The sequence below is a fragment of the Andrographis paniculata genome, unplaced genomic scaffold (assembly GCF_009805555.1).
Source record: "Andrographis paniculata isolate CXL003 unplaced genomic scaffold, ASM980555v1 Contig32END, whole genome shotgun sequence".
In the NCBI taxonomy this organism is placed as follows: Eukaryota; Viridiplantae; Streptophyta; class Magnoliopsida; order Lamiales; family Acanthaceae; genus Andrographis; species Andrographis paniculata.
Genome location: NW_026137565.1, coordinates 4,492,403 through 4,515,017, shown reverse-complemented (window position 1 = coordinate 4,515,017; position 22,615 = coordinate 4,492,403). Strand labels below are relative to the sequence as shown.

Genomic DNA, 22,615 nt, shown 5'->3' with positions numbered 1-22,615 from the left:
TTACAGCTAGCTAGCTAGCGGTCTCAATCTTCAGTCGCTATTCGAAAGTACGCACTGGATAAACCTCTGATCGTACCTAATACCCCATGCTTCGTTCCTTTTAATTTTTTTTTATTTAAACCCTCTTATTATTTCTTATTTAATGATAAATATAAATTAAAATGAATGGGTCGGTTTCAGTTTCAAACTTTAGTTAAACTGTCTTTTTTATTATTATTAATACGCGTTCTTAATTTTCATACAATTATTTATTTAGCGTCGGTCCATTATTATTATTATTATTATTATTATTAGTTCAAGGTGGAATTCGTTCATATCGTTGTAAACTTTACATGATATTTAAACGCTCTATTTACAATTATCATTTTTTTACTAATATATTATTGAAGGTTAGGGTACTGTAACATATAGCACATATTATATCACATAACAAATAAATACATAACATATAGTATTTTATATTAATGTAATATGAAAAATTGACAACATATATGATAATAATTTACACCAGACACCATCGTAATCAACGCATATCATCTGTTAGTACAATACAAACAAACAATTTACTATAATTTATGTTTATATAATACAATGCATAATATAACAATACGTGACAATAATTCATACATATATCACATATTACCATTAATCTAAATGAATATTCCATGTTAATACAACACAATATATAATACGCAATTCACAATGCATATTAATTATATACATGACACATATTTCGATAATTATATATATCAAATATATCATTTTTGGGTTTGTTTCATTTGTAATTTATAAAGGAAACGTCCTTAAATTTGACGGGCAGAGTGTGTGTGCGTTTTTTTTATGGTATATATAAGAAATTATATTGATAATATAAAAAATAATATTTTATACTATATGATTGACTTTTTACTAGTAAATAACTATATATAATTTTATTAATTTTTGTTAACTATATATTTAGAAAATTACTCCTAAAAAAAATTAAATGAACAAACTCATTATGTCTTAGCTGATTAATTCGTTGTTGATTAGCTTCAATCAACATATTGTAATCAGTCTGACTATCAAGTATTTCATTAATCAGTTGTGGTACGACACAACTAATTAACAAAATAAAACAATACATATATATATATATAATCACATAAATTTCAACACCAACTAACAATAATAATATCTTAATTAACTACTAATTAATCTCCAAACACACAAGATAACAAAAATAAATAAATAAAAAATAATCTCCATTATAATTTCAATTTAAAATATTAATCAAAATCCAGCTCACCCCCACAAACCCCAACCCACCTTATCCCCATTAATACCATCATCCCCATCCCAAACCCCAAAAAAAGTATAATAAAACAAAAAAAACCCCATCCCCTCCCCCCACCACCACCATGACGGCGGCGCCGGCAATTTTCGCTCTCCTCCTCTCTCTCTCCACCATCCTCCCGTCCACAAACGCCCAATCCGCCGCCCCGGCTCCGGCCCCTTCCGGCCCGATCAACATCACCGGAATCCTCGACAAGGCCGGCCAATTCAGCTTCTTCATCGGACTCCTCCGGCGCACTCAGGCGGATTCGCAGATCGACAATCAGGTCAACAACTCCCGCGACGGAATGACGGTGTTCGCCCCGACGGACAACGCCTTCAACAACCTCCCCGGCGGCGCGTTGAACAACCTGAGCAGCCAGCAGCAGGTGCAGTTGGTGCAGTACCACATTTGCCCCAAATTCTACTCCTTCGAAGACTTCCGCAGCGCTCCCAACCCCGTCCGGACTCAGGCCAGCGGCCAGGACAACAAGGTCTTCGGCCTCTACATCGCCGCCGAAGCCAATCAGCTCAACATCTCCACCGGCGTCGTCGACGTCCCCGTCTACGAAGGCAACGCCGTCCGGAAAGACGCGCCGCTCGCCGTCTACCGCCTCGACAAGGTGCTCCTGCCGCGGGAATTCTACGACGCCGACGCCCCGACGGCTTCGCCGCCGGCGCCGCCTGCCGCCAAAAAAGGCGGCTCCGGCTCCGGTTCCGGTTCCTCCGCAGCCGCCGCCCCGTCTACTGAGAATCCCGCCGGAAATGGCGCCGGAAGGATCGATTTGGGGTTAGGGCTGACGTCAGCGGTCGGTTTGTTGGGGTTGGGATTTTTGTTTTGAGGAAAATTATAAATCTGGCTGAGCTATAATTATTTGTTTTTTATTTTTATTTTTATTTTTATTTTTTCAAAATGTGTAATTTTATTGATTGTTGATGATCTGTGTTTGAGATTTGTGGTTAAATTATTTTTGATTTTCCAAGAATTTGATTTAATTCATTGTTAATGTTGGATCTCTGATTTCTGATTGGTTTTGGCATTGCAGAATTTAATTATTTTTTTATTAGTTTTAGATCCATTTTCATGAAATTCACATGCAACCACTGTATAATTATAATTTTTATTTTTTTAATAATGTTGTCAAGTTGAACGTAAGATTAGGGTTTCTGTCTGAATAATTAACAAATTAAATTATTGAATGTGTCTTTTCAATTTGATTATATTGATCATTGGATTCCTTGAGATTTATATTTAACTAACTTATCAATAAATTGTGTATTATTACCATTTCCATATTTTGACTATATACGTAAATGCATGCGATGTATATATAGTTTAGAGATTAAGGACATGGTTACATTTTATTTAAATATATATGTTATAGTAGAATACTTGATGGTCCTATTACATTTTATAAATGATAATGCAGATAGTGACCTAATAAGTCTATTTATGAAATTAACAAATTTTCAACGTATTGTTTATTTGAAAAGTTAGATATATATATATATATATATTTATTTTTATTCATAGATATATAGATGGTCCATGTAGAACTTCCAAAAGAAGCAAAGGGTCAGCCCCAACAGATGACTTTTGGAACTTTTTAATTTCACTGCCACATTAACAATTGATTATAAGTATTACTTCAATACAATTTTATATATATATATATATATATAATTCAATTCGATTTTACTGATGATACAAATGTAATTCAATTCACTTAGGGTGTGTTTGTTTGAGTCACTTAGGGTGTGTTTGTTTGAGACATTGGATTTTGAATCGGGAATTGTAATAGTTGTATAATGTGATATAAATAGGTGTTGATGTAATGTTCTGAATGTAAAATTAATTTTTAAGTATAATACAAAAAATGAAAAATGAGTGTTTGATTTGATATTTTTGAAAAAATGTTTTTTGAATAAATAGTAGAATTTTGGGTAAATTCTTGAAACGAACACACCTTTAAATGTTAATACCAACCACCCCTAAAAAAAAGTTTGCTACACATATATATATATATATACACACGACGCATTAGAGTGAAACAAAAAAAGAATGATCGGCGTATTTTTTATGTTTCTATATTTTGCAACATTGTGAAATAATTATTCAATATAATATTGTGAATATAAACAAATATTATATAGTAACACATGTGATGATTTTTCGAAATATATTTTTCTTATATATTACATTGCCTGAATTGTTGGATCCCAATATTTGATTCAGAATTATGTAGTGAAAATATTTGTTAAAAAATCAACGAAACTTCAAACATACACAAGAAGAAAAGCAATACACATAATATATATATATATACATCAAATCAAAACAAAGTACCAATAAAACTCAATTTCTAAATCTACTCATATATAAACAACAGGACTCTCACCGCTGTCCAAGCAAACAACACGATCAACAGTTTGCAACTCCTGCCTACCGCAAAATTAACTACAAACGTCAAGTTTGCTAAATCGATTTATGTTAAAAAGAAAATCTCACATTATCGATGGAAAAACCACACATATAAGGGAACAACTAGAAAAATGACGGCGAGGACATTCATAATGCATTGTTATATTTCGTCACTCTCACTAAAAAATATTTATTTTTATTATAGTAATTATATATATTAATACCATAATGTCTTTTTAAATTTCACGTTAAATTACAAATATACTATTATACTTAAAAAAAATATATATATATCAAAATTATCTTATCAATTTTTAATAATTAATAAAATATTATTATTTATTAATTTAAAAATCCAAAGGTAGCTAGAAACAAACATGTGAATGAAATAATAAAACTAAAACTAAAATTTTACAATCAAATACACTCAAATTTGATTTCAAATGTATACTATTTGGGCCTTTAAAGCCTGACATGACCGCATTTATTAATGGGCTTCTGGCCCAAAGTTTATTATAATGCTAATCAACAATTAGAAACTGGAAAAAAAAAAAAAAAAAAGGAAAATATGTGAAAATATAAAAATAAAAATAAAACCAAAAACCCTAGTGCTAACCCCTCGCTCAAGTTGGCATGAATTTCCTGTGAATCACTCTCTCCTCACCGTTTCCTTGATTGCTGCTCGCGAGACAAGGTTTGCAGATCGAATTCTCTCCGCCTGTTCCATATCCGCATCAGTTTAATCTGCATTTCTTATCATTGAAGCGGCCTGCTTCTAGAACAGGGTATTGAGGTGTTTTGAGCTTGTATACATCATGTTTTGTGTATCAAATCTCTGGTGAAGAGGAGCTGTATTTGAATTTATTACATTTTTTAGTGACGGGGAAGGGGTTTTGGCGTAATAGTTGTGACTTGAATTATGGCGTACGGTTTTTGGCTCTATGGTATTAGCAGAAGTTTGGGCTTGAGTTGTTGGGTATTGCCTTAGTTTTTATTTACCCTGACTGCTTTAGTTTTTAGTTATTGGATATATAATGTGTTCGTAGCTGGATTGATTGTCTCTGTTGATAGCTCCAATCCAAGACCCGTAACATCATTTTCTGAGATTGTATTGGTTTCATAATCTGTAATTATTGCTGCCTATGGCCCTTTCAGTCATCGATTGTTTCTTCTGCGATTTTATTTTCTGGTATCTTCTATAATGTTAACTACCTGTAGTTTATGACCTTTGGCTTCTTACATTTGCAATGCTAAAATCGTATTGTCCCCTCTCCCAGCTTATTCATGATTTCTTTTTCCTCATGGACTCTTGAGCTAAATCCTCATTTGTGATAATCTGTTACTGTTTCTGGCCTTTGTTGAGAACATTCCGTATGTAATTAGTCAATGTATCTAATGACTTGGTTGTTGTATATAGTTCTTGTTGTTTGATGACCTTAACTCTTTAGATGGGATGTTTGATGGAATTATTCTGATATGGTTTGTATGCAGAATATAGAAAATGAACTTGAACAATGTCAATGTTCCCAAGATGCCCGGTGGTGGAGCAGCCTCAGCCTTAATCAAGTTGGGAGTTGTTGCTGGGCTTGGTGTTTATGGAATTGCTAACAGTCTATACAATGTTGAGGGTGGGCACCGTGCCATTGTGTTCAATCGTATTGTTGGGGTTAAAGAGAAGGTTGGTCTTGTCTTGATATCTGTATCCTGACAGTTGCAAACTTTTTCAGATTTGTTGTATTTCTCTATTAGCTTTAAGCACTAGTAATGTGTTTCTAGGTGATTGCCTGCTGATATTTTACTGTTTTTATGCCTGAAGAAAAAACTTCCACTGTACTGTTCCACATTATGTCTTTACGAATGAATGATTATGGTTTGGTGTTTGTCTTCAAGCTATCCTTTGTCATGATATGGTATTGCTGCTGTGTTGAATCTAATAATTTGCATGTAAATTATATAAATTATGAAACTGTGAAATCAACCTACTTTGCTCTCAGCAAGTTGGTTCCAACTTGTAAATACAATATGTAATTAAATAAATGTGGAGGATCTCGAATTGTGTCTATAATAGAAATAATGGGATTTTTACATATTCTTACATGCAGGTGTATCCTGAAGGTACACACATAATGATCCCATGGTTCGAAAGACCAGTCATTTATGATGTCCGAGCTCGACCTCATCTAGTAGAGAGCACTTCAGGAAGTCGTGATCTCCAAATGGTAAACTCCTGTTTCATTTGCTACTTACACAATCAACCCACCCCCATAATGCTGCATCTCTAACCTGTTTATATAAGCATCTAGATGATTCTCTTTTGCATCTGTCCTTCTTCCTTTTAAGGACAAGCATATTTTGATTAAATTCTTTTATAAGCAGTGAATTTTATCCTCCTAACATGATAGTAGTTTAGTGTATTTTCTCATGTATTATAGCTAACATGGTGATGTAGTTGACAAAATGATACATGAGATATTTAGCTTGTGAGCAGCCAGCTCTCATTTTATATGCATATGGAGTAACATAGAAATATATATGGGTTTGCAACTTCGGAATTTTTATCTACTGACTGATTTCATTTTTAAAAGGTTGGAATTATGGCACTCAAATTGGAATTTCCAAAATCATACTCAAAATTAGAACATAGATTTCAAAATTTTAAAATTGTTTGTTTCAATTTTGAGTTAAAAAATATGTTATACTACCTCCATCCATCCCAAAGGTACTTGTTTTCTTTTGGGCGCAGCGTTTAGTGAATAGTGTATGGTAGTCGGTATTACTTATACATATAAAAGTTATTTTGGCCTTGATGTGTAAATTAATATAATGGTATTAAGGTAAATAAGTTTGAAAATATTTATAATGTGTAGTGGGGTCCATATTTACTTAAAGAGAAATAAATACTTTGTGAGTGGATGACCGCAAATGCAAAACAGATACCTTTATAGTGAACACAGGGAGTATGTACTAAATTAAATAATAAGGTGCAAATATATAACTACAAAGTTTGAGTTCATATAGAAATAAAAATGATGTTAAACCTTTTTGTTCTAATAAAAGTTAATTAAATTCTAAAATGTTAATGCATAATAATAATTTATACTATAATTCAAAAAATATTTATCCTAATTTTTTAAATTGACTTAATTAATTTGTTGGGACTTTTATTCAAAAATACAATAATATATGTATATATATATATATATGTTAATTCCAAGTTCAATTTGGAATCAAAGTTGATGCCAGGCTGTGGAACCAGAAGCTTCTGCTTAGGGCTGTCGATATGTGAAATGTTTTAGGTGTTTTTGTGGGGCATGGTGTGATATAAAATATCTGTGGTTCTGCTTTATTGGTTTGTATGGTAGTTAATATTTTTATTTTGAGAAGATTCAGGTATATGGACATTTTGCTGTTTTTTTGTTCCTCATTCTTTTTTCCTCAGCCGAGGAGAAATGGGGTTCTTCTTGTGGATAGGTGCTCAAATGGCTGGTAGCCTATCTGTTCTGTAGATACTGTATATATATACGGAAATGAAATTTAATTATGCTTTAATTTGTTGTAACCGGATGAAAAGTCTCATAATGCTTAAATGAGGCATTCTTGAACACCAACTCTGAAGACAGCAGTAGAAGTTTGATTATGCTGACTGGCTTGTCATTGACTAAGTTCATTATGTGGTTATTACAGGTTAAAATAGGTCTTCGAGTTCTCACTCGTCCGGTGCCTGATCAGTTGCCCACTATTTATAGGACTCTTGGTGAAAACTACAATGAGAGAGTTCTGCCATCAATTATTCATGAGACTCTTAAAGCTGTGGTTGCACAGTACAATGCTAGCCAACTTATCACCCAGAGAGAGGTAAGGAGCTATACTATATAGCTACATTACTAGCATGATTTTTAACAGCCATTATATTACCATCCATTTATTGGAAGTTTTGTCCATGTTGCTCATATGAATGTTTTTTTTTTTTTTTTTATTTATGTTTTGAGTTTTTGCTGATTTGTAAGGAATATGAATAGGATAATGATTAATGAATTCCTTTTGCAGGCGTTTTATTCTACGTCACATTTATTGAAATACATGAATAATTATGGCGATAATGCTTGTTGATTGATGACTCTTACTTATAAACTAACAAATAGCTAAAGTGAGACCGACTTGTTAGCCAAATTACGATGTATTTAAGGAATAATCCTAGTTGACGATGGAGAAGAAATCACCAAAATACTCAAAAATATGGTTTTATATAGGTAGGAGCTGTGTAGAAGTCATGGAATGCCGATCATCTAGAATTAATTTAAACACTTATTCTAGTTGCATGGTGTCTGAGTTTTAATAATAATGAAAATGAAGTTTGAATTGAATTTTTCTAATACAGTTTTTCTCGATGATGACTTGTGCAGCCTTAGCTTGATTTATGAACTTTTTTGTGTTAACAGAATGTCAGTAGGGAAATTCGTCAAGTGTTGACAAAGAGAGCGGCCAACTTCAACATTGCGCTGGATGACGTATCCATCACTACCCTGACCTTCGGAAAGGAATTCACTGCTGCCATTGAAGCTAAACAGGTCGCTGCACAAGAAGCTGAAAGAGCCAAATTTGTAGTTGAAAAGGCCGAACAAGATAAACGAAGTGCCATCATTCGAGCACAGGTAAGTCATCTTATACCATCATCATCATCTTATTTGTCTCTATTAATCATGTTTTAGCATTTTTGCATATAATTTCTTTTGATGATATCTAAACTATCATAATCACTCAACTCATCACGAAACTTTCACTTTAAACCTCAGGGAGAGGCCAAGAGTGCTCAGCTGATCGGCCAAGCGATCGCCAACAACCCGGCCTTTATCACCCTTCGCAGGATCGAAGCATCCCGGGAGATTTCTCACACCGTTGCTAGTTCGAATAACAAGGTGTACTTGAACTCCGATGAACTGCTGCTGAACCTTCACGACCTGAACAAGGAGCCCGCTGCTAAGAAGTAACTGCTCGTCGACATCGCACTGTGTCTTATAGTTTTTGGTTTTTTCCAAAAATTATGGTCAGCTGTGTTTTCAAGTTACGGTAGGTATCATTTGGACATTACAGCGACTGGAAGAATTGGAGTATCTGTTTGTTTGGTAATTTGATTCACCCTGAGGTTCTATAGAGGAGATGTTCTTCTGCGTTTTGAGGGAAAATTGCTTTCATATTTGCCCAGTAGTATTTACATGAATCTTATAAATAAATGGCAGTGAAACTTGGTGATCTGTAGTGGTATTTCATTGAAGCTTGATTTGTTGCTTTTGTTGAATTTATTCGTTGAAAGTCAATCAATTCAAGAAAAAAAGAAAAATTTTAATTTTTAAATTAAATTATTCAATTATAATCTCACTCGTTTATTATCATGAGCAAATTATTAAATTATAATTATTTTATATGATATAATAAATATATTAATAAATATTAATGCATTATAATCGAATTGTTGTATGGGACTTAATTGAGAGTTTTAATTCTAATACGACTTGTTTATTATCATGCGCCGAGGTAATCGTGTTGGAGCAATAGGAGGGTTTCAAATTACGGTCTAGCTGGCCTTTTTTAGAAGTCTATTCGGCCAATAGGAGGGTTTCAAATTACGGTCTAGCTGGCCTTTTTTAGAAGTCTATTCGGCCCGGTCCAAAATGAAATGTAAAAATTGAGGGTTTCGCCGAACGCCCATTATTCTGTGCAGGTATGAGATTAGAATGAAGTTCACGGATTCCCCGGTGGTTGAGCTCTCTGTTCACGACACGCTCCTCTCGATCCATCAGGACAATGGCTCGATGCACGTCGGAACCTCCGTCTGGCCCTGCTCCTTAGTTCTGGTCAAGTTCGTGGAGCGCTGGCAGCCGCTAAAATGCACTGCGGCGAACAATCCTTACGCCGACCTCTTAAACTTCACCAACAAGCGCGGGGTCGAACTCGGCACCGGATGCGGAGTCGCCGCCATGGGACTTTATCTGCTAGGCCTTCAGGATGTCGTTCTGACTGACATCACGCCTGTGATGCCGGCGTTGAAGCACAATTTGAAGCGCAACAAACCAGCGCTGAAGAAAACCCTAAAAGTTGCGAAGTTGTACTGGGGGAACGAGGAGCAGGAGAAATCGCTGAAACCGCCTTTCAATTTCGTGTTCGCGGCGGATGTGGTTTATCTGGAGGAGACAGTGGCTCCTTTGATTAGGACGATGCAGAGATTGGTGGCGGATGACGGCGTCGTATTGCTGGGCTACCAGCTGAGGTCCCCCGAGGCCCATAAATTGTTCTGGGAAATGTGTGGGGGCGTATTCGAGGTGGAGAAGATTCCCCATGAACATTTGCATCCTGAGTACGCCTACGAGGAAACGGATATCTATGTTATGAGGAAGAAGCGGGATCAGCTGCAGGATTCTTGAGGGGTCAGGAATTCACAATTCTGGTGAGACACTTCTCTGTATATAAAGATTGTTCATTATTGTTACCTTAGTGAATTGAAAAGGTGTTCTGATTAGTTACTGCTATGTGTTGAATTGTTTGGTTCAAAGAATATATTAGGAAGATATACAAGAATTAGATCACATGAGTGCATAATGCTTCTGTTTAGTTGTTTTTTGGATATCATTTTGCTATAGATTGTGGGTATGCTAATGCAATACCGAAGCTAAGAAAAAAAAAAAAAGAAAAAACAAAGCATGAAGAATAGAGAACTACTGGGAAGGAAGAACCAATCTTCCCTTAGCATAATTAGATTTGTATCTTCATCATGAGTTGCCTTCCCTGGCACAAAGCTTCATCCTTCATAAGTCCTTGAGGTTGTTTTTGGATTTGATGTTCCACATCCTCATTGAGCGCACTACTTTTTTTCATAGACAATTTGCCAAGTAAGCTCTTCTTGAGCTTTTAACTTCCATTGTGAAGAAGCTATATGATAAAAATGTCTATCACGACTCTCCATCCGAATCCGGACCTTTGTGATATTTCCAACTTTGCAACTTTGACTGATAAACCTTGCAACGTTTAGGGTCCTGCAAAATAATTGATTTCCGAATTACCGGCTGATTTCAAATTTAAATTGAAAAATCAAATTCGGTAATATGGTAATTTTTATGAAGTCGGAATTTTACAATTTCGAATTCAAATAAATAATTAATTATTATTAAATATTATATATACTTGAATTATATATTATTGGTTCTATATCAATATAATACTTCCTTAGTCGGTAAAATTATGTAGGTTTGGTTGAGATATGCAGACTAACAAATAATGATATTTTAATGTTAAAATTGGTAGGTAGGTAAAAAGTAAAATAGTACTACAAATGAATTATGCATAAGTTTAGCATATAACTAAAAAATGAATAGTGACATAGTGTTGGCTGACAGATGGAATATTTTATTTAGGTATACTATTATAAATACATATATTTATAGTCAGTATTTTTTAGTTATGTTTAATTATATTACTACAATATTTTAAATAAATTAATAATTTATAAAATTGTACGATAATATTCGGTAATAAAAAAAAAGTTTATTGAATTCAATTTAATTGCGTTTAACTTGAATTTCAATCAATTCGATGAAAACCGAATTTGAATTAATTTCAAGTTGGGAAATTGGACAATATGAATTTAAATGGAAATAAAATTTTAAAATATCCAAAAAATCCAATTCAAATATCCGAATCATTTTTATGCACACCCCGAGCAACGTTTCCATAGTGTCAAGCATCCCAATAGAGGGTTGCTTCATCTTTTATAGCACAAATTTCATTTCATCCTGCATCGAGCAGATTGGAATATTTGTCCTTGCCAGTGTTGTTTTTATTCATTTCAAACAACTTTTGATACTTATGAATCTATCAATCTACACAAGTGCATGAATCATTGTACTGTTGTCAAAATTGCAAAGGACTTCAAATCATGTGCATGTGCTTGTAAAAGTGGTGGAGAAGAACTAAACATAGTTTCATGAGCATATTCTCCACCGGTTTCACGAGCACACGCACATAGTTTAAAAGACTACATATAGTTTTTTTTTTTTTTGCAATTTAAACAGCAGTTCTTTGGTGTTTGATCCTAATGATACATGCACTTGTGTGGTTTCGTTTCATAAGCATAAAAAGGAAACAGCAGTGTTAGACAAATATTCGACACTACTCAATGCAGATTGGAATGAAAATGGTGTTATGAACAAGCCCTCTATTTTGATGCTACAAAATTATGGAAACATTGCGAGGCTTATCAATCATAGCTGCAAATATCATCAAGATCCCAGTTCGGATGGAGATTCTTGACAGGCATTTTATCATATCGCTCTCTTCAATTCAAGAGAAGTTAAAGCTCAAGAAGAGCTTACTTGGAAAACGGTGAGGAAAAAAGTGGTGCAATCAATCTGTGGAGGACAGTAATCAAAGGACTGCCTTTCCCTTTGCATAATTTGTGGTGCCTAATTGGTGTCTCAATTCTTTTGTTTGTTTTTGTTGTTTCGCTGTTTTTTAGATAGTATAATTCTAATAGTTTTCTGTCTATTTTGCCTTAAAATGCTTTTGTTTGGACTGTATTCTACACTAATACAAAATCATATAGAAAAGGCTATTGCAATTTCTGGATTATTATATGATGATTTTTTAAGTCAAATTGCGTGGAAACAAAAAAAAAAGAGTTGCAATAGTCATGTGGGCATATTGGTTGAGTGTGTTTTTTATACAAACATATGCTGTTTCGGAACTGCTAAAATGTGAAATGTGAACAGATGAATCCTGTGTTTATATCAAGGCTTAGTGTTTTGGTTTTGCGCCTGTTTATATTAAACCTAGAATGCAATCTTCAAATCATCGAATGCTCGACGTACCCCCTACACTGATTGATGTATAATATGCTAGCAAGTCTCTACTAAGTCGAGGATTTTGAATAGCAAAAGCATATTTCATACTTGCTAAGATTTCAATCTCGCATATCTTCATACAATAAGTTTAGCTCTTGACATTCTTTTTAGTTTATACTTCACTCTTGCACTTTCAGGTAAGGATCCCCGGTGGCCCGGGCCATGTCCAATACAGTCATCTGAAACGAGCCGATTCTCATTTGAGATTTCTCCAAGTTACACATATTTATCCTATATTCACTCAGTGGCTAGAGGTAGAAATAATGCTACACTAAATTTGGTCAGTTTTGGTACCATGAGTGTGTTGATATGGATAAGAGATAATTAGTGTATTCTAAAGGTAAATCATTTCTTGAAGTTGGCTGTTGAATAAAACATCTGTCACAAAACCTTAATTGTGGTATTTATGAAAAGTCGAAACTTATGCTATTTTAGAATTGTTTTAAACATTTATTGGCAACTTATGGTTACCCATGAAACGCTCATTCTATGATATAAATTCATATTTCATTTACCAATATTTAAGACCTCTTTTTATGTCCTTTTTTTTGTGCAGCAGCTACAGCACTAGAAGGTATTCTTTTAGATAAGCCAGGATACATACATATATACACAACAGTAAATATCAGCTATGGGATCCGTCGTCAGGGTCGACGAATCATCATCGATCGAATCCCGAAGTGCGCCGTTACTCGACCACAACCGATCGCCGCTGAAAACTCCAGCGCAAAAAGCCGTTCGGAAGGCTTTCAAAGGAACAGCCCACCTCTCGAACCTTCTCCCGACGGGCTCTGTCCTAACTTTCCAGATACTCTCGCCGGTCGTCACCCAGAACGGCGAATGCAGATCCTTCCTCCGGCAAATCCTGGCCGTCGGATTCCTCGCCTTCTGCGGGATTTCGTGCTTTCTTCTCTGCTTCACCGATAGCTTCCGGGACGAGAGGGGCAAGGTGAGGTACGGCGTGGCCACCTTCCGGGGGCTCAAGGTCATCGACGGCTCCCCCTGCGCACTTTCGCCGGAGGAAAAGTCGAAATTCCGGGTGAGGTTCGTGGACTTCATCCATGCAGGAATGTCGATTATGGTGTTTGCGGCGGTGGCGGTGTTGGACAAGAATGTGAGGAGGTGTTTGTGGTCGTCGGCGTCGGAGGAGGCGAGGGTGGTGCTGGCGGCGCTGCCGGTGGTGGTTGGGGCGATGTGCAGTGTGATGTTTGTTTTGCTCCCGAGCAGACGGCACGGAATTGGCTTTCCACTCTCACGCCATTGATCTTTTTTCCAACCTCCCTCAATAAATTTGATATATATATATATATATATATATATATATGGAATAGAATATTTGTAGTGTGTCCACCCAAAAAAGACATATATGTATATATATAATTTTTTGTTAAAAGTATATCATAGTATAATCTGATATGAAGAAATTGAATTTGGGTCAATCATTTTAACTCAATTTTAACTGAATTTGGGTCAAACATTTTATTAATTCGATAATGTATACGGGTTAATACGAATTCAATACGATAATAAACGAATCGGATTAATCTTTTTTTCGGGTTAAGATTGAGGAAACTGGTCGGGTTAGGATTAAAGTTTTAAGTTAATTTACATTGAATTAAATTTAAATAATTCAATCTAATTCATCGTACATTTTATATTAAAATCAACAAAAATTAACATGACAGTCAACACTAATCCAACACGATAATAAACAAATCGAATGAAATTGAGTCATTTAATCCGTTTAAAGTATTCAATCCGACATCGGTAGACGGCAACCAACAGTCGGAACGACAGCCAATAATTAATAATTCATGGGACCTCCCAAACGTTTGAGTGGCAAAACCTACGGCTATACATTAGTTTGAGTTTCTTGATTTGACAAATTCTTTTTGTTTAGTTATTGAAGCGTGGATATATAATATTGCATTATTCATCAAAAACCTCTTTTTCTTTTCTTTTTTTTTTTTCTGAAACAATCAAATTAAATATTTATTTTTTATTTAATTTAGTAATAATTTTATTCAAAATGTATCGTATATACGCAATTCAAATTTGTATTATTTTTAAATTTCAAATCTAAATAAAAACATTACAAAACAAACCTTTTGAGTTTCCGTACATAAAAAAAAAAAAACAATTATATTTAGATATTTCACAAAATTATGTGGTCAATATTCATTTCATTATTTTGTTAAGAAATATGATTGTTTTATTAAAACAATATATTTCTTCACAAAAATTTTGATTTAGGGTATGTTTTAATTTGAAAAATTTTGGTTTTGGTTTGGTATTAATATAATGTAAAGAAAAAATATATAGTTTTTTTAGGAAACTAAAAACCTGGGGGTTTTGGAAACAAACCCTAAATAATATGGTTTTCTTATGGTGTGTTGGTTTGGAGATTTGGATTTTGAGTTGGGATTTGAATAGTAAAAATTTTGAATTTGAATGGTTGTATGATGTGATATAAATAGGTGCTGACCTGATGTTTTGAATGTAAAATTGATTTTTAGTATAATATAAAAAATAAAAAATAGGTGTTTGATTTGATATTTTTGGAGAAAAAAAATTGGATAAATAGTATAAATCCAATCCAATCCCCCAAAAAAAACACACCCTAAAGTATACAATAAGACAATTCAATGAGTACATGGAAACGATTTTGTAATGAGTAAGAAACTGAAAACAAATTTAGGATTATAAGTTATGAAGAAATTATTAATATATATATATATATATATATATCTCATCATCAACATATTGCAACAAGTTTGATGCAGATGTACACTCAGGGTCTGTTTTTATTTTTTTATTCTTTTTGGATGATGTGAGAACCCGCAACCGCTACCCGAAAGTGCGTACTGGGTATCCCGGTCGAACCTAATATCTTGCAAACCAGGCCCGACGGAAAAGTCACACTAGGCGAACCATGTATGGCAGGTGACTGAGGTGTCGGGGGATTATTCAAGTATCACTCTAAGTATTAATAATCCTTTCATTGTTGTTGCTTCTTATTACAATGGTCCTTTATATCTACATAGCTCATGATTGTCAAATACATCTCTTATAACATAAGTTTTAACTAGTAGTGATGATTATTTCATCTTGAGTAGAACCTTGAGATTTTCATTGTTTGGTTAAAACAAACTTACAATTAAAACAACCAATCGAAACTAAATTCCAAAATCAAAATAAAAAAATTTGTTTGTGATTTTCACCAATACTTTCATTATTTCACAATTTTTTTCCTAAAAAATATCAAATTAAATTCTTATTTTGTATATTTTATAGTATACTAAAAATTAGTATTACAATTAAAAAGCTTCACACTGATATCTATTTATATAATACGAAATCATCATTCAAATATAACATTTTTATTATTCAAAACAAACTCAAACACCAAATCGAAATTTCAAACTCCCCAACCAAGCACACAAACAAACAAAAACATATTTGAGTATCGTTTTTTTTGCTCATTTTACATTGAGCAAATAATGTTATAAAGATAATACGTATACAAAATTAATTTCAATACAATATGATTATTTTTTTTATTTAAATAACAAATAATAAAAAGATTAAAGTATAAAACATTAAAATATAAAAAGCTATTTCATTATTAAGTAACAACATGGGCAAAATTTGGTTGCATTTGTAGGAATAATCCCTTGACAACAATATATAATGGGAGCATTGCATGGCTACCCTTTTTTCTCGATTTTTTTTTTTTCCATTAAAAATTGCTATAACTTTTAGATATCTTATTATAGATAGTGTTCTCACAAGAAAAAACATATAAAAAGACAACTAGCCTTTCAATTTTATTTTATATATTTGAAAACTACATAGAGAAAGACGTCGACTAGTCTTTCAATTTTATTTATTTTGGAAAAAAAAAAAAAAAAAAACATGAAAAGATTAACCATGCAGACATAGAAATTGTTTGGGTGTTTATTAATTAATTAGGGTAATTAGCACGTGAAAAATCTACATGTATCATATTATTTCAATAAATACAATATACGATGTTCGATGAGATCTTTAAATTTCTTCGTCAATGTTTCATCTAAATTGAAAAGTTAAAAAATAAACAAATTTGGGGTGCCTTTGATTTGTGTTTTATTTTATATTTTGATTTAAATAATAATTAAATATATTATTCTATGAGATCGAAATATTATATTTTTATAAAAAGTATATATAAGAATTGTACAGTAAAACAATAAAAAAGATGTTACTTAATGCTGTATTTATTTTTACAATTAAACTATAATCCAATCATTATTAAAATCATGTTTATGGATTGAACCCAAACTTAAATAATTTTTATCTATTTTTCTTCAAATTTGTATCTGGTCTAATAAACACACAATTAGATAACGGATACAGTATAAAAATAAATGATGTTGAAAAATAATGAAGTTGGCTCAAAATTAAATTTAAATGATAACATTAATATTTAAAGTAAGCAAAACAATCTTTAGTATCTAACACATAATATTGTAATATATAGAAATATGTTGATATGCAATTTATATTTTGTATTGTACTGTATACATATATTTATTACGCTAAAAATTAATATACTCTATCCGTCCCATAAAAAAAAACTTTATTTTTTTATTTTTGTCCATCCCAAAACAATAATACAATTTTCTAATATAGTAATTGTAGTATCATCTAACAAAATAAATATTCTTATAATTTTTAATATATTACACAAATATCTTTTACTTTTATATTACACAATACTAATAAGGATATTTTTTTATACTTTTCAGTACATTCTAATATTAAAAAAATCTACATAAAATAAATAAATACTACTCTTTTAACGGAGCAGAGATAGTACAATATATTTCTGAACACGGACCAGCACATAATCATTTGAAAAAATTCTTGATTCTATATATTAAAACACGGGCGTATTCCTAAAAACACACCCGTGTTTGAATACGTCTATAAAAATGGGCATATTTTTAGTCAATAGGAGCGTGTTTTGACAAAGAGAGATGGAGGATGTGATGTATTTTTAAACAGGGTCATATTCTATGTAATATGGCCGTGTTTGATCAAACTCAGTATTTCAATTTTTGTTATAGTCATATCAGTATATTTTATTAAAATTTAAATGGTAGAACAAAGAAATGCTGAGTGTTTTTTTCTTTTTTAAATAAAATTAATTTTGATAATTATTTTTTAATAGAATAAAAAAGTAAATAATTGAGACTACTATTAATTTTTTCTCAAAAAATATATTACATTTAATCTCATTACCTATAAGATTGATCATATTTAAAATTTGTTATTTATTTTACTTATGAAAGTAAATAATAATAATGTTGAAACAACAGGCCAAAGATACATGTCGAACAAATCACATGCTAATAGTAATAATAATGTATAATAACAATAAATGGTGATGAAGCTTATTTATAATTGAGCACGTGTTGACTTAACCAGAATATATATAAGTAGTACATAAAATATAAATTAAAAGTACAACATATACATGGCTGCGAATCTTGTGTGTAATTAATATATATTTACACATAATACAATATATATTCAATTATTAATATATTGACATATATATATAATTATATGCTGATTAAATGTATAATATAAGTTGATCTAGTCAAATTATATATATATATATTAGAATATACTCTCTTGGACAGAAATATATATATCTATTTTATTTTGCACATAGATTTAAATGTTATAATAGTTTATAGATAATAGTACAATAGAAAAAATAAAAAGACAATTTTATATTTAGATTCATTTATTTTTTAATGACATTATTTGTAATATTTTATAGAATGCATAATGAATAAATATATTTGAATTAGATAGACAAAAATAACAAAATAATTACATAAAAACTTAAATGAAGAATATATAATACTAATATAATGCATAAATTGATAGTAATTTATACCATGCATACTAACAATCTATACCGTAGTAGGATCTGTTTGTTTTGGTTTTATATATTATTCTATTTTCATTTATTGATTATGAGATAAGCACGTAACTATTCTCTACAATCCGATAAATGTGATTTGTTCCGACAGAGAGCCTTTTTTGACTGCTGTAATTATATCATTGTGCGGTGAAACCTCGAGTACCACGTTTAAAGTTGTAAGTCTCAAGTGAATCCGACTAATATGAGATCTTTTAGAAAATATTCAAAAATAAATTCGTGCGAACTCAATCCAAAATGGATAATATCGTACTAGTGTTGAGTTGACCGTCTCAAAGATTGTACCAATGTCTTTTCATCGACTTTTGCTCTATCTACCCATTAATATATCTATCTATATATATATATATATATTCGTCTTCCCAACGGTTCATATCTACAAAAATCCTGCTGGAACAATCTCTCTCTCTCTCTCTCTATCGGATAATATTTGAAAAGAGGTCATCACATGCAAAAGCTCGACAGATTTTTTACAAGTCTAGAAAAATGTTGTCCACAAACCACTTCCTACAAATACGTACTTAGCTTTGCTTAATTTCTCTTACACAAACACAGACACAGACAGAAACTCGAATCCAAACAAAACAATGGCGAAAAGACAAACTTTTGCACAGAGCTGCGCAGAGCCCTTCCCTCACACTTGACTTGGACACACAATTTCAATTTGTGGCCGACATCAACTCTCTCTCCTCCCTCTCTCTCTCTCTCTCTCTCTCTCCACGCTCTTTTCTCCATTCCCATTATTATTACACAGCAGTTCTTATTTCATCAACGAATCAAATTCATCGACGGTTTCTGCAGCACAATTTGTATATCTATATCTATATATATATATATTTATAGATATATAGATTGGGAATTAGCTGTAGGTTCTGGAATGCTTGCCGTGTCGCCATTGAGGAATCCGAACAATGGAACGGAAAACGCGTCGGAAGGTTTATTTGGAATGGACCTGTCGCTCGACGCCATTGATTTCGAGGACCTCTTCGCCGGAATCGACGAAGAAATGCTGCCCGATTTCGACATCGACGCCGACCTTCTTACCGAGTTCTCGCTCGACATCGACATCGACATCGATGCCGCCTCCTCAATTGCACAAATTCCGACCTCAGCTTCCGACACCATATCCGAGAATTTAACCACCGCCTCAAATCCAGACGATGAAAAACCCTATGTTGCATCCAACTCGAATTCGGGTTCGGATCTCGGGTCGTCCTGCAGCCCGGTTCCTGGAGAAGAAACTGTGGACGAACCCGTCGGAATTAAAGACCCGTCGCCGCCTAAGCGAGTAGATAAAAGAAAAAAATCTCCGTCGTCGTCGTCGGCGGCGGCGGCGAACTCCAAAAACCCCTCCGGGAAGAAGAAACCCAAGGTAATTGAATTAATTAATTAATTAATTAAGCTGAGTAATTATAAATATATTATATATGTATATATATGTGCAGCACGAGAATGACGAGAAATCCTAGCTTTGATTTACAGGTGGACTGGACGCCGGAGCTTCACCGAAGATTCGTGCAGGCGGTGGAGCAACTAGGGTTGGACAAGGCAGTCCCGTCGAGAATTCTTGAGGTCATGGGAATTGATTGCCTCACCCGCCATCACATTGCCAGCCATCTTCAGGTACAATTCCCTGAATTTTTATTTTCTTTTTTTTTTTTTTTTAAATTAAACCACAATTAATTAATTAATTAATTATATATTTGTAGAGAGCTTGATTGCTCTAAAAATGGTGTCTGCAATAATTACGCAGAAATACAGGTCCCACCGGAAGCATTTGCAAGCCCGGGAAGCCGAGGCGGCGAACTGGGGCCGCCGCCGGCAGGCGTACGGCGGCGCCGGGAAGGGAAATCTTGACACGTGGATTTTACCCACAATGGGATTCCCACCCGTGACACCACCACCCCCACCAATGCCTCATTTCAGGCCCCCCTTGCACGTGTGGGGCCATCCATCCGTCGACCAATCACTGATGCACACGTGGCCTAAACACGTCGCCCCTCCGCCACACACTTGGCCTCCTCCGCCGCCGCCGCCGCCCGGCGACCACCCCTTCTGGATTCCCCACCACCACCACGTATACGTTAATTAATTTTAAATATGAACTTAATTAATTATACGTATATGTGCTATAGCTCCATTGATCTATAGGCTATAGCTTATGTATATATTCATGTTTTTCTTGTAGATTCCGACGACGGGGACGCCGTGCTTCCCGCCGCCCCTGCCGCCGGCGGTAATGAGAAAAACTCCAATTATATACTAGACAAGGATATTTTGAACCCAGTTGCTTATTAAATTGAGTGTAATTTTGCTCGATCTATAGGTTCCCGGCGGAATACCTCCTCCGGTGGTGTACAAGGTGGAGGCGACGGCGACGGCGAGCCATCGGCAGGAACTGCCGCGCCCTCCGGCCGATGTTCACCCGGTGAGTTCTTTCTTTGCATTTACAAGTCCTTTGTTTGTCTGCACTTGTTATTTTAAAAAATAAATAAATATATCAAATTTAAAATTTACTATTTTTTATTTAATTTTATTATTCTAAAGCATTGTGTTTACTTCATTTTTAAAAATTAGTTTGTACTATATTGTTTTATTTAAATTTATATTTTTATTATATCTATTTATTATTTCACTTAAAAAAAAAAAAAATCTATATTCTCTTTTTCTTTTTGGGTAACATCATCCAAGTTATATTAAGACCTTACCAACGGCATCCGATATATCATGCGGGCCCCTAATTAATCCCAATATATCTATATATCTATATATATATATATATATATATTTATTTATTTATTTATTTATTTCAGTATTTTCTCCTATTTTTGTATTTTGTAAATGGACATTTTTTGCTTATAATTTTATAGGCTTCCCTCAATTTTTCACAAGGTCCATCTCAAAGTGGCTTTGTTTGTACGTGGTTCTTGGAGTTAATATACTAAAAAAATTCAAATTATTTTTATTTTTGATACATGAAAATAAGCAATATTTAGAATACAAAATATATACTCTCTGTCCATTTCATCACACGAATTTTAAAAAAATAATAATAATAAATAAATAATAAATAAATAGAATTCTTTACTTTATAGAATAAAGAAAAAGTAAACAAATTAGTATTTTTTTACTAACGACAATGACAATAAATAAATTTGAATAATAGCAACTTTTTTTGTAATATTTAAAATATAATACATATATATATATAACAGTCAAAGGAGAGCGTGGATGCAGCCATCGAAGATGTTCTGTCGAAGCCATGGCTGCCGCTGCCGCTAGGACTGAAGCCCCCGGCGGTGGACAGCGTCATGCTGGAACTGCAGCATCAGGGGATATCCAATGTGCCGCCTCCGATCATCCAAAATATGGCCTAATTAATTAACTGATCCATGATATGATCCAATATATATATATATATGTTTTGATCATGAGAAGATTAACTTCCTTCGTGAAAAGGCATTGGAGACGACGATCAAAATTATGAACAGGCGACTAATTAAACTCGACGACATGAAAAATTCGATCAAGAAGTGTAAATGAATTCATTTTTATTATAATTCTTGATGGACATTATGAATTAGTATATTTGCCATGTGGATTATTATATATGTATGAAACTACGAGCAATTAAACGGTCGATTTAAACTCGTTATATACATTTTGTTACATAATTATTTGTTTATATTGGTCTTATAATAAAATGATGCATATATAATATATATATATAGGTTTTATATTTGGATACAAAACCCTTATATATCGTGAGTTCTGCATTTTTATTTTATTTTTTACTTTTTTTTTTTTATTTACTAATATACTTTGCAGAAGTATTTACTATTTGTGTATTTTACCTTATTTTATTTAAAACTGGAAATAATGAAAAATGATCAAGCACATGAGCTAGATGAAGAGCATACTAGCTAGCAATTATTCCCTCAATGTAACAATATATGTCTTCATTTTATTTTTCTTCTTGTTATTAAAAAGTAT

The 22,615-nt window shown here is 33.1% G+C and overlaps 5 protein-coding genes across 9 annotated transcripts; all 5 read left to right on the top strand.

Moving 5' to 3' along the window:
- The first annotated feature begins 1,341 nt into the window (after nucleotides 1–1,341).
- LOC127247135 (fasciclin-like arabinogalactan protein 9) lies at nucleotides 1,342–2,336 on the top strand. The gene has a single exon (XM_051268868.1). It carries the CDS (start codon nucleotides 1,401–1,403, stop codon nucleotides 2,154–2,156), a length of 756 nt encoding a protein of 251 aa, XP_051124825.1. The 5' UTR covers nucleotides 1,342–1,400; the 3' UTR covers nucleotides 2,157–2,336.
- A 1,961-nt stretch (nucleotides 2,337–4,297) lies between these two features.
- Nucleotides 4,298–8,988, top strand: LOC127248131 (prohibitin-1, mitochondrial-like). Of its 2 annotated transcripts, none has more exons than XM_051270351.1 (6): nucleotides 4,298–4,430; nucleotides 5,228–5,414; nucleotides 5,839–5,955; nucleotides 7,421–7,591; nucleotides 8,176–8,388; nucleotides 8,530–8,988. In XM_051270351.1, exons 2-6 carry the CDS (start codon nucleotides 5,238–5,240, stop codon nucleotides 8,722–8,724), a joined length of 873 nt encoding a protein of 290 aa, XP_051126308.1. In that variant the 5' UTR covers nucleotides 4,298–4,430; nucleotides 5,228–5,237; the 3' UTR covers nucleotides 8,725–8,988. The 2 variants fall into 2 exon arrangements, with proteins under 2 accessions (XP_051126308.1, XP_051126307.1); XM_051270350.1 differs by having other exon boundaries at nucleotides 4,363–4,521.
- Nucleotides 8,989–9,410: 422 nt separating this feature from the next.
- On the top strand, nucleotides 9,411–13,322 carry LOC127247796 (uncharacterized). Of its 4 annotated transcripts, none has more exons than XR_007837928.1 (3): nucleotides 9,411–10,178; nucleotides 11,910–12,109; nucleotides 12,739–13,074. XR_007837928.1 is itself a non-coding variant. In XM_051269821.1 (2 exons), the coding sequence occupies exon 1, from the start codon at nucleotides 9,469–9,471 to the stop codon at nucleotides 10,153–10,155; it is 687 nt and encodes a 228-aa protein (XP_051125778.1). In that variant the 5' UTR covers nucleotides 9,411–9,468; the 3' UTR covers nucleotides 10,156–10,178; nucleotides 13,184–13,322. The 4 variants fall into 4 exon arrangements, 2 of the variants coding, with proteins under 2 accessions (XP_051125778.1, XP_051125777.1); XR_007837929.1 differs by having other exon boundaries at nucleotides 11,858–12,109; XM_051269821.1 differs by lacking the exons at nucleotides 11,910–12,109; nucleotides 12,739–13,074 and adding an exon at nucleotides 13,184–13,322.
- On the top strand, nucleotides 13,259–14,023 carry LOC127247797 (protein DMP7-like). Its single transcript, XM_051269822.1, has one exon. It carries the CDS (start codon nucleotides 13,259–13,261, stop codon nucleotides 13,889–13,891), a length of 633 nt encoding a protein of 210 aa, XP_051125779.1. The 3' UTR covers nucleotides 13,892–14,023.
- A 5,104-nt stretch (nucleotides 14,024–19,127) lies between these two features.
- LOC127247122 (probable transcription factor GLK1) lies at nucleotides 19,128–22,208 on the top strand. Its single transcript, XM_051268841.1, has 6 exons — nucleotides 19,128–19,994; nucleotides 20,105–20,245; nucleotides 20,376–20,699; nucleotides 20,811–20,858; nucleotides 20,949–21,050; nucleotides 21,838–22,208. The coding sequence occupies exons 1-6, from the start codon at nucleotides 19,500–19,502 to the stop codon at nucleotides 21,997–21,999; spliced, it is 1,272 nt and encodes a 423-aa protein (XP_051124798.1). The 5' UTR covers nucleotides 19,128–19,499; the 3' UTR covers nucleotides 22,000–22,208.
- The last annotated feature ends 407 nt before the right edge of the window (nucleotides 22,209–22,615 follow it).

Excerpts from the sequence above, each read along its gene's own strand:
- LOC127247135 (XM_051268868.1), top strand. The coding sequence starts at position 1,401 with ATGACGGCGGCGCCGGCAATTTTCGCTCTCCTCCTCTCTCTCTCCACC.
- LOC127247122 (XM_051268841.1), top strand. The coding sequence starts at position 19,500 with ATGCTTGCCGTGTCGCCATTGAGGAATCCGAACAATGGAACGGAAAAC. Across the intron at positions 19,995-20,104 it reads CCGGGAAGAAGAAACCCAAG|GTGGACTGGACGCCGGAGCT; the intron begins GTAATTGAATTA and ends TTTGATTTACAG. Across the intron at positions 20,246-20,375 it reads ACATTGCCAGCCATCTTCAG|AAATACAGGTCCCACCGGAA; the intron begins GTACAATTCCCT and ends ATAATTACGCAG.
- LOC127247797 (XM_051269822.1), top strand. The coding sequence starts at position 13,259 with ATGGGATCCGTCGTCAGGGTCGACGAATCATCATCGATCGAATCCCGA.
- LOC127247796 (XM_051269821.1), top strand. The coding sequence starts at position 9,469 with ATGAAGTTCACGGATTCCCCGGTGGTTGAGCTCTCTGTTCACGACACG.
- LOC127248131 (XM_051270351.1), top strand. The coding sequence starts at position 5,238 with ATGAACTTGAACAATGTCAATGTTCCCAAGATGCCCGGTGGTGGAGCA. Across the intron at positions 5,956-7,420 it reads GAAGTCGTGATCTCCAAATG|GTTAAAATAGGTCTTCGAGT; the intron begins GTAAACTCCTGT and ends TGGTTATTACAG. Across the intron at positions 8,389-8,529 it reads GTGCCATCATTCGAGCACAG|GGAGAGGCCAAGAGTGCTCA; the intron begins GTAAGTCATCTT and ends TTTAAACCTCAG.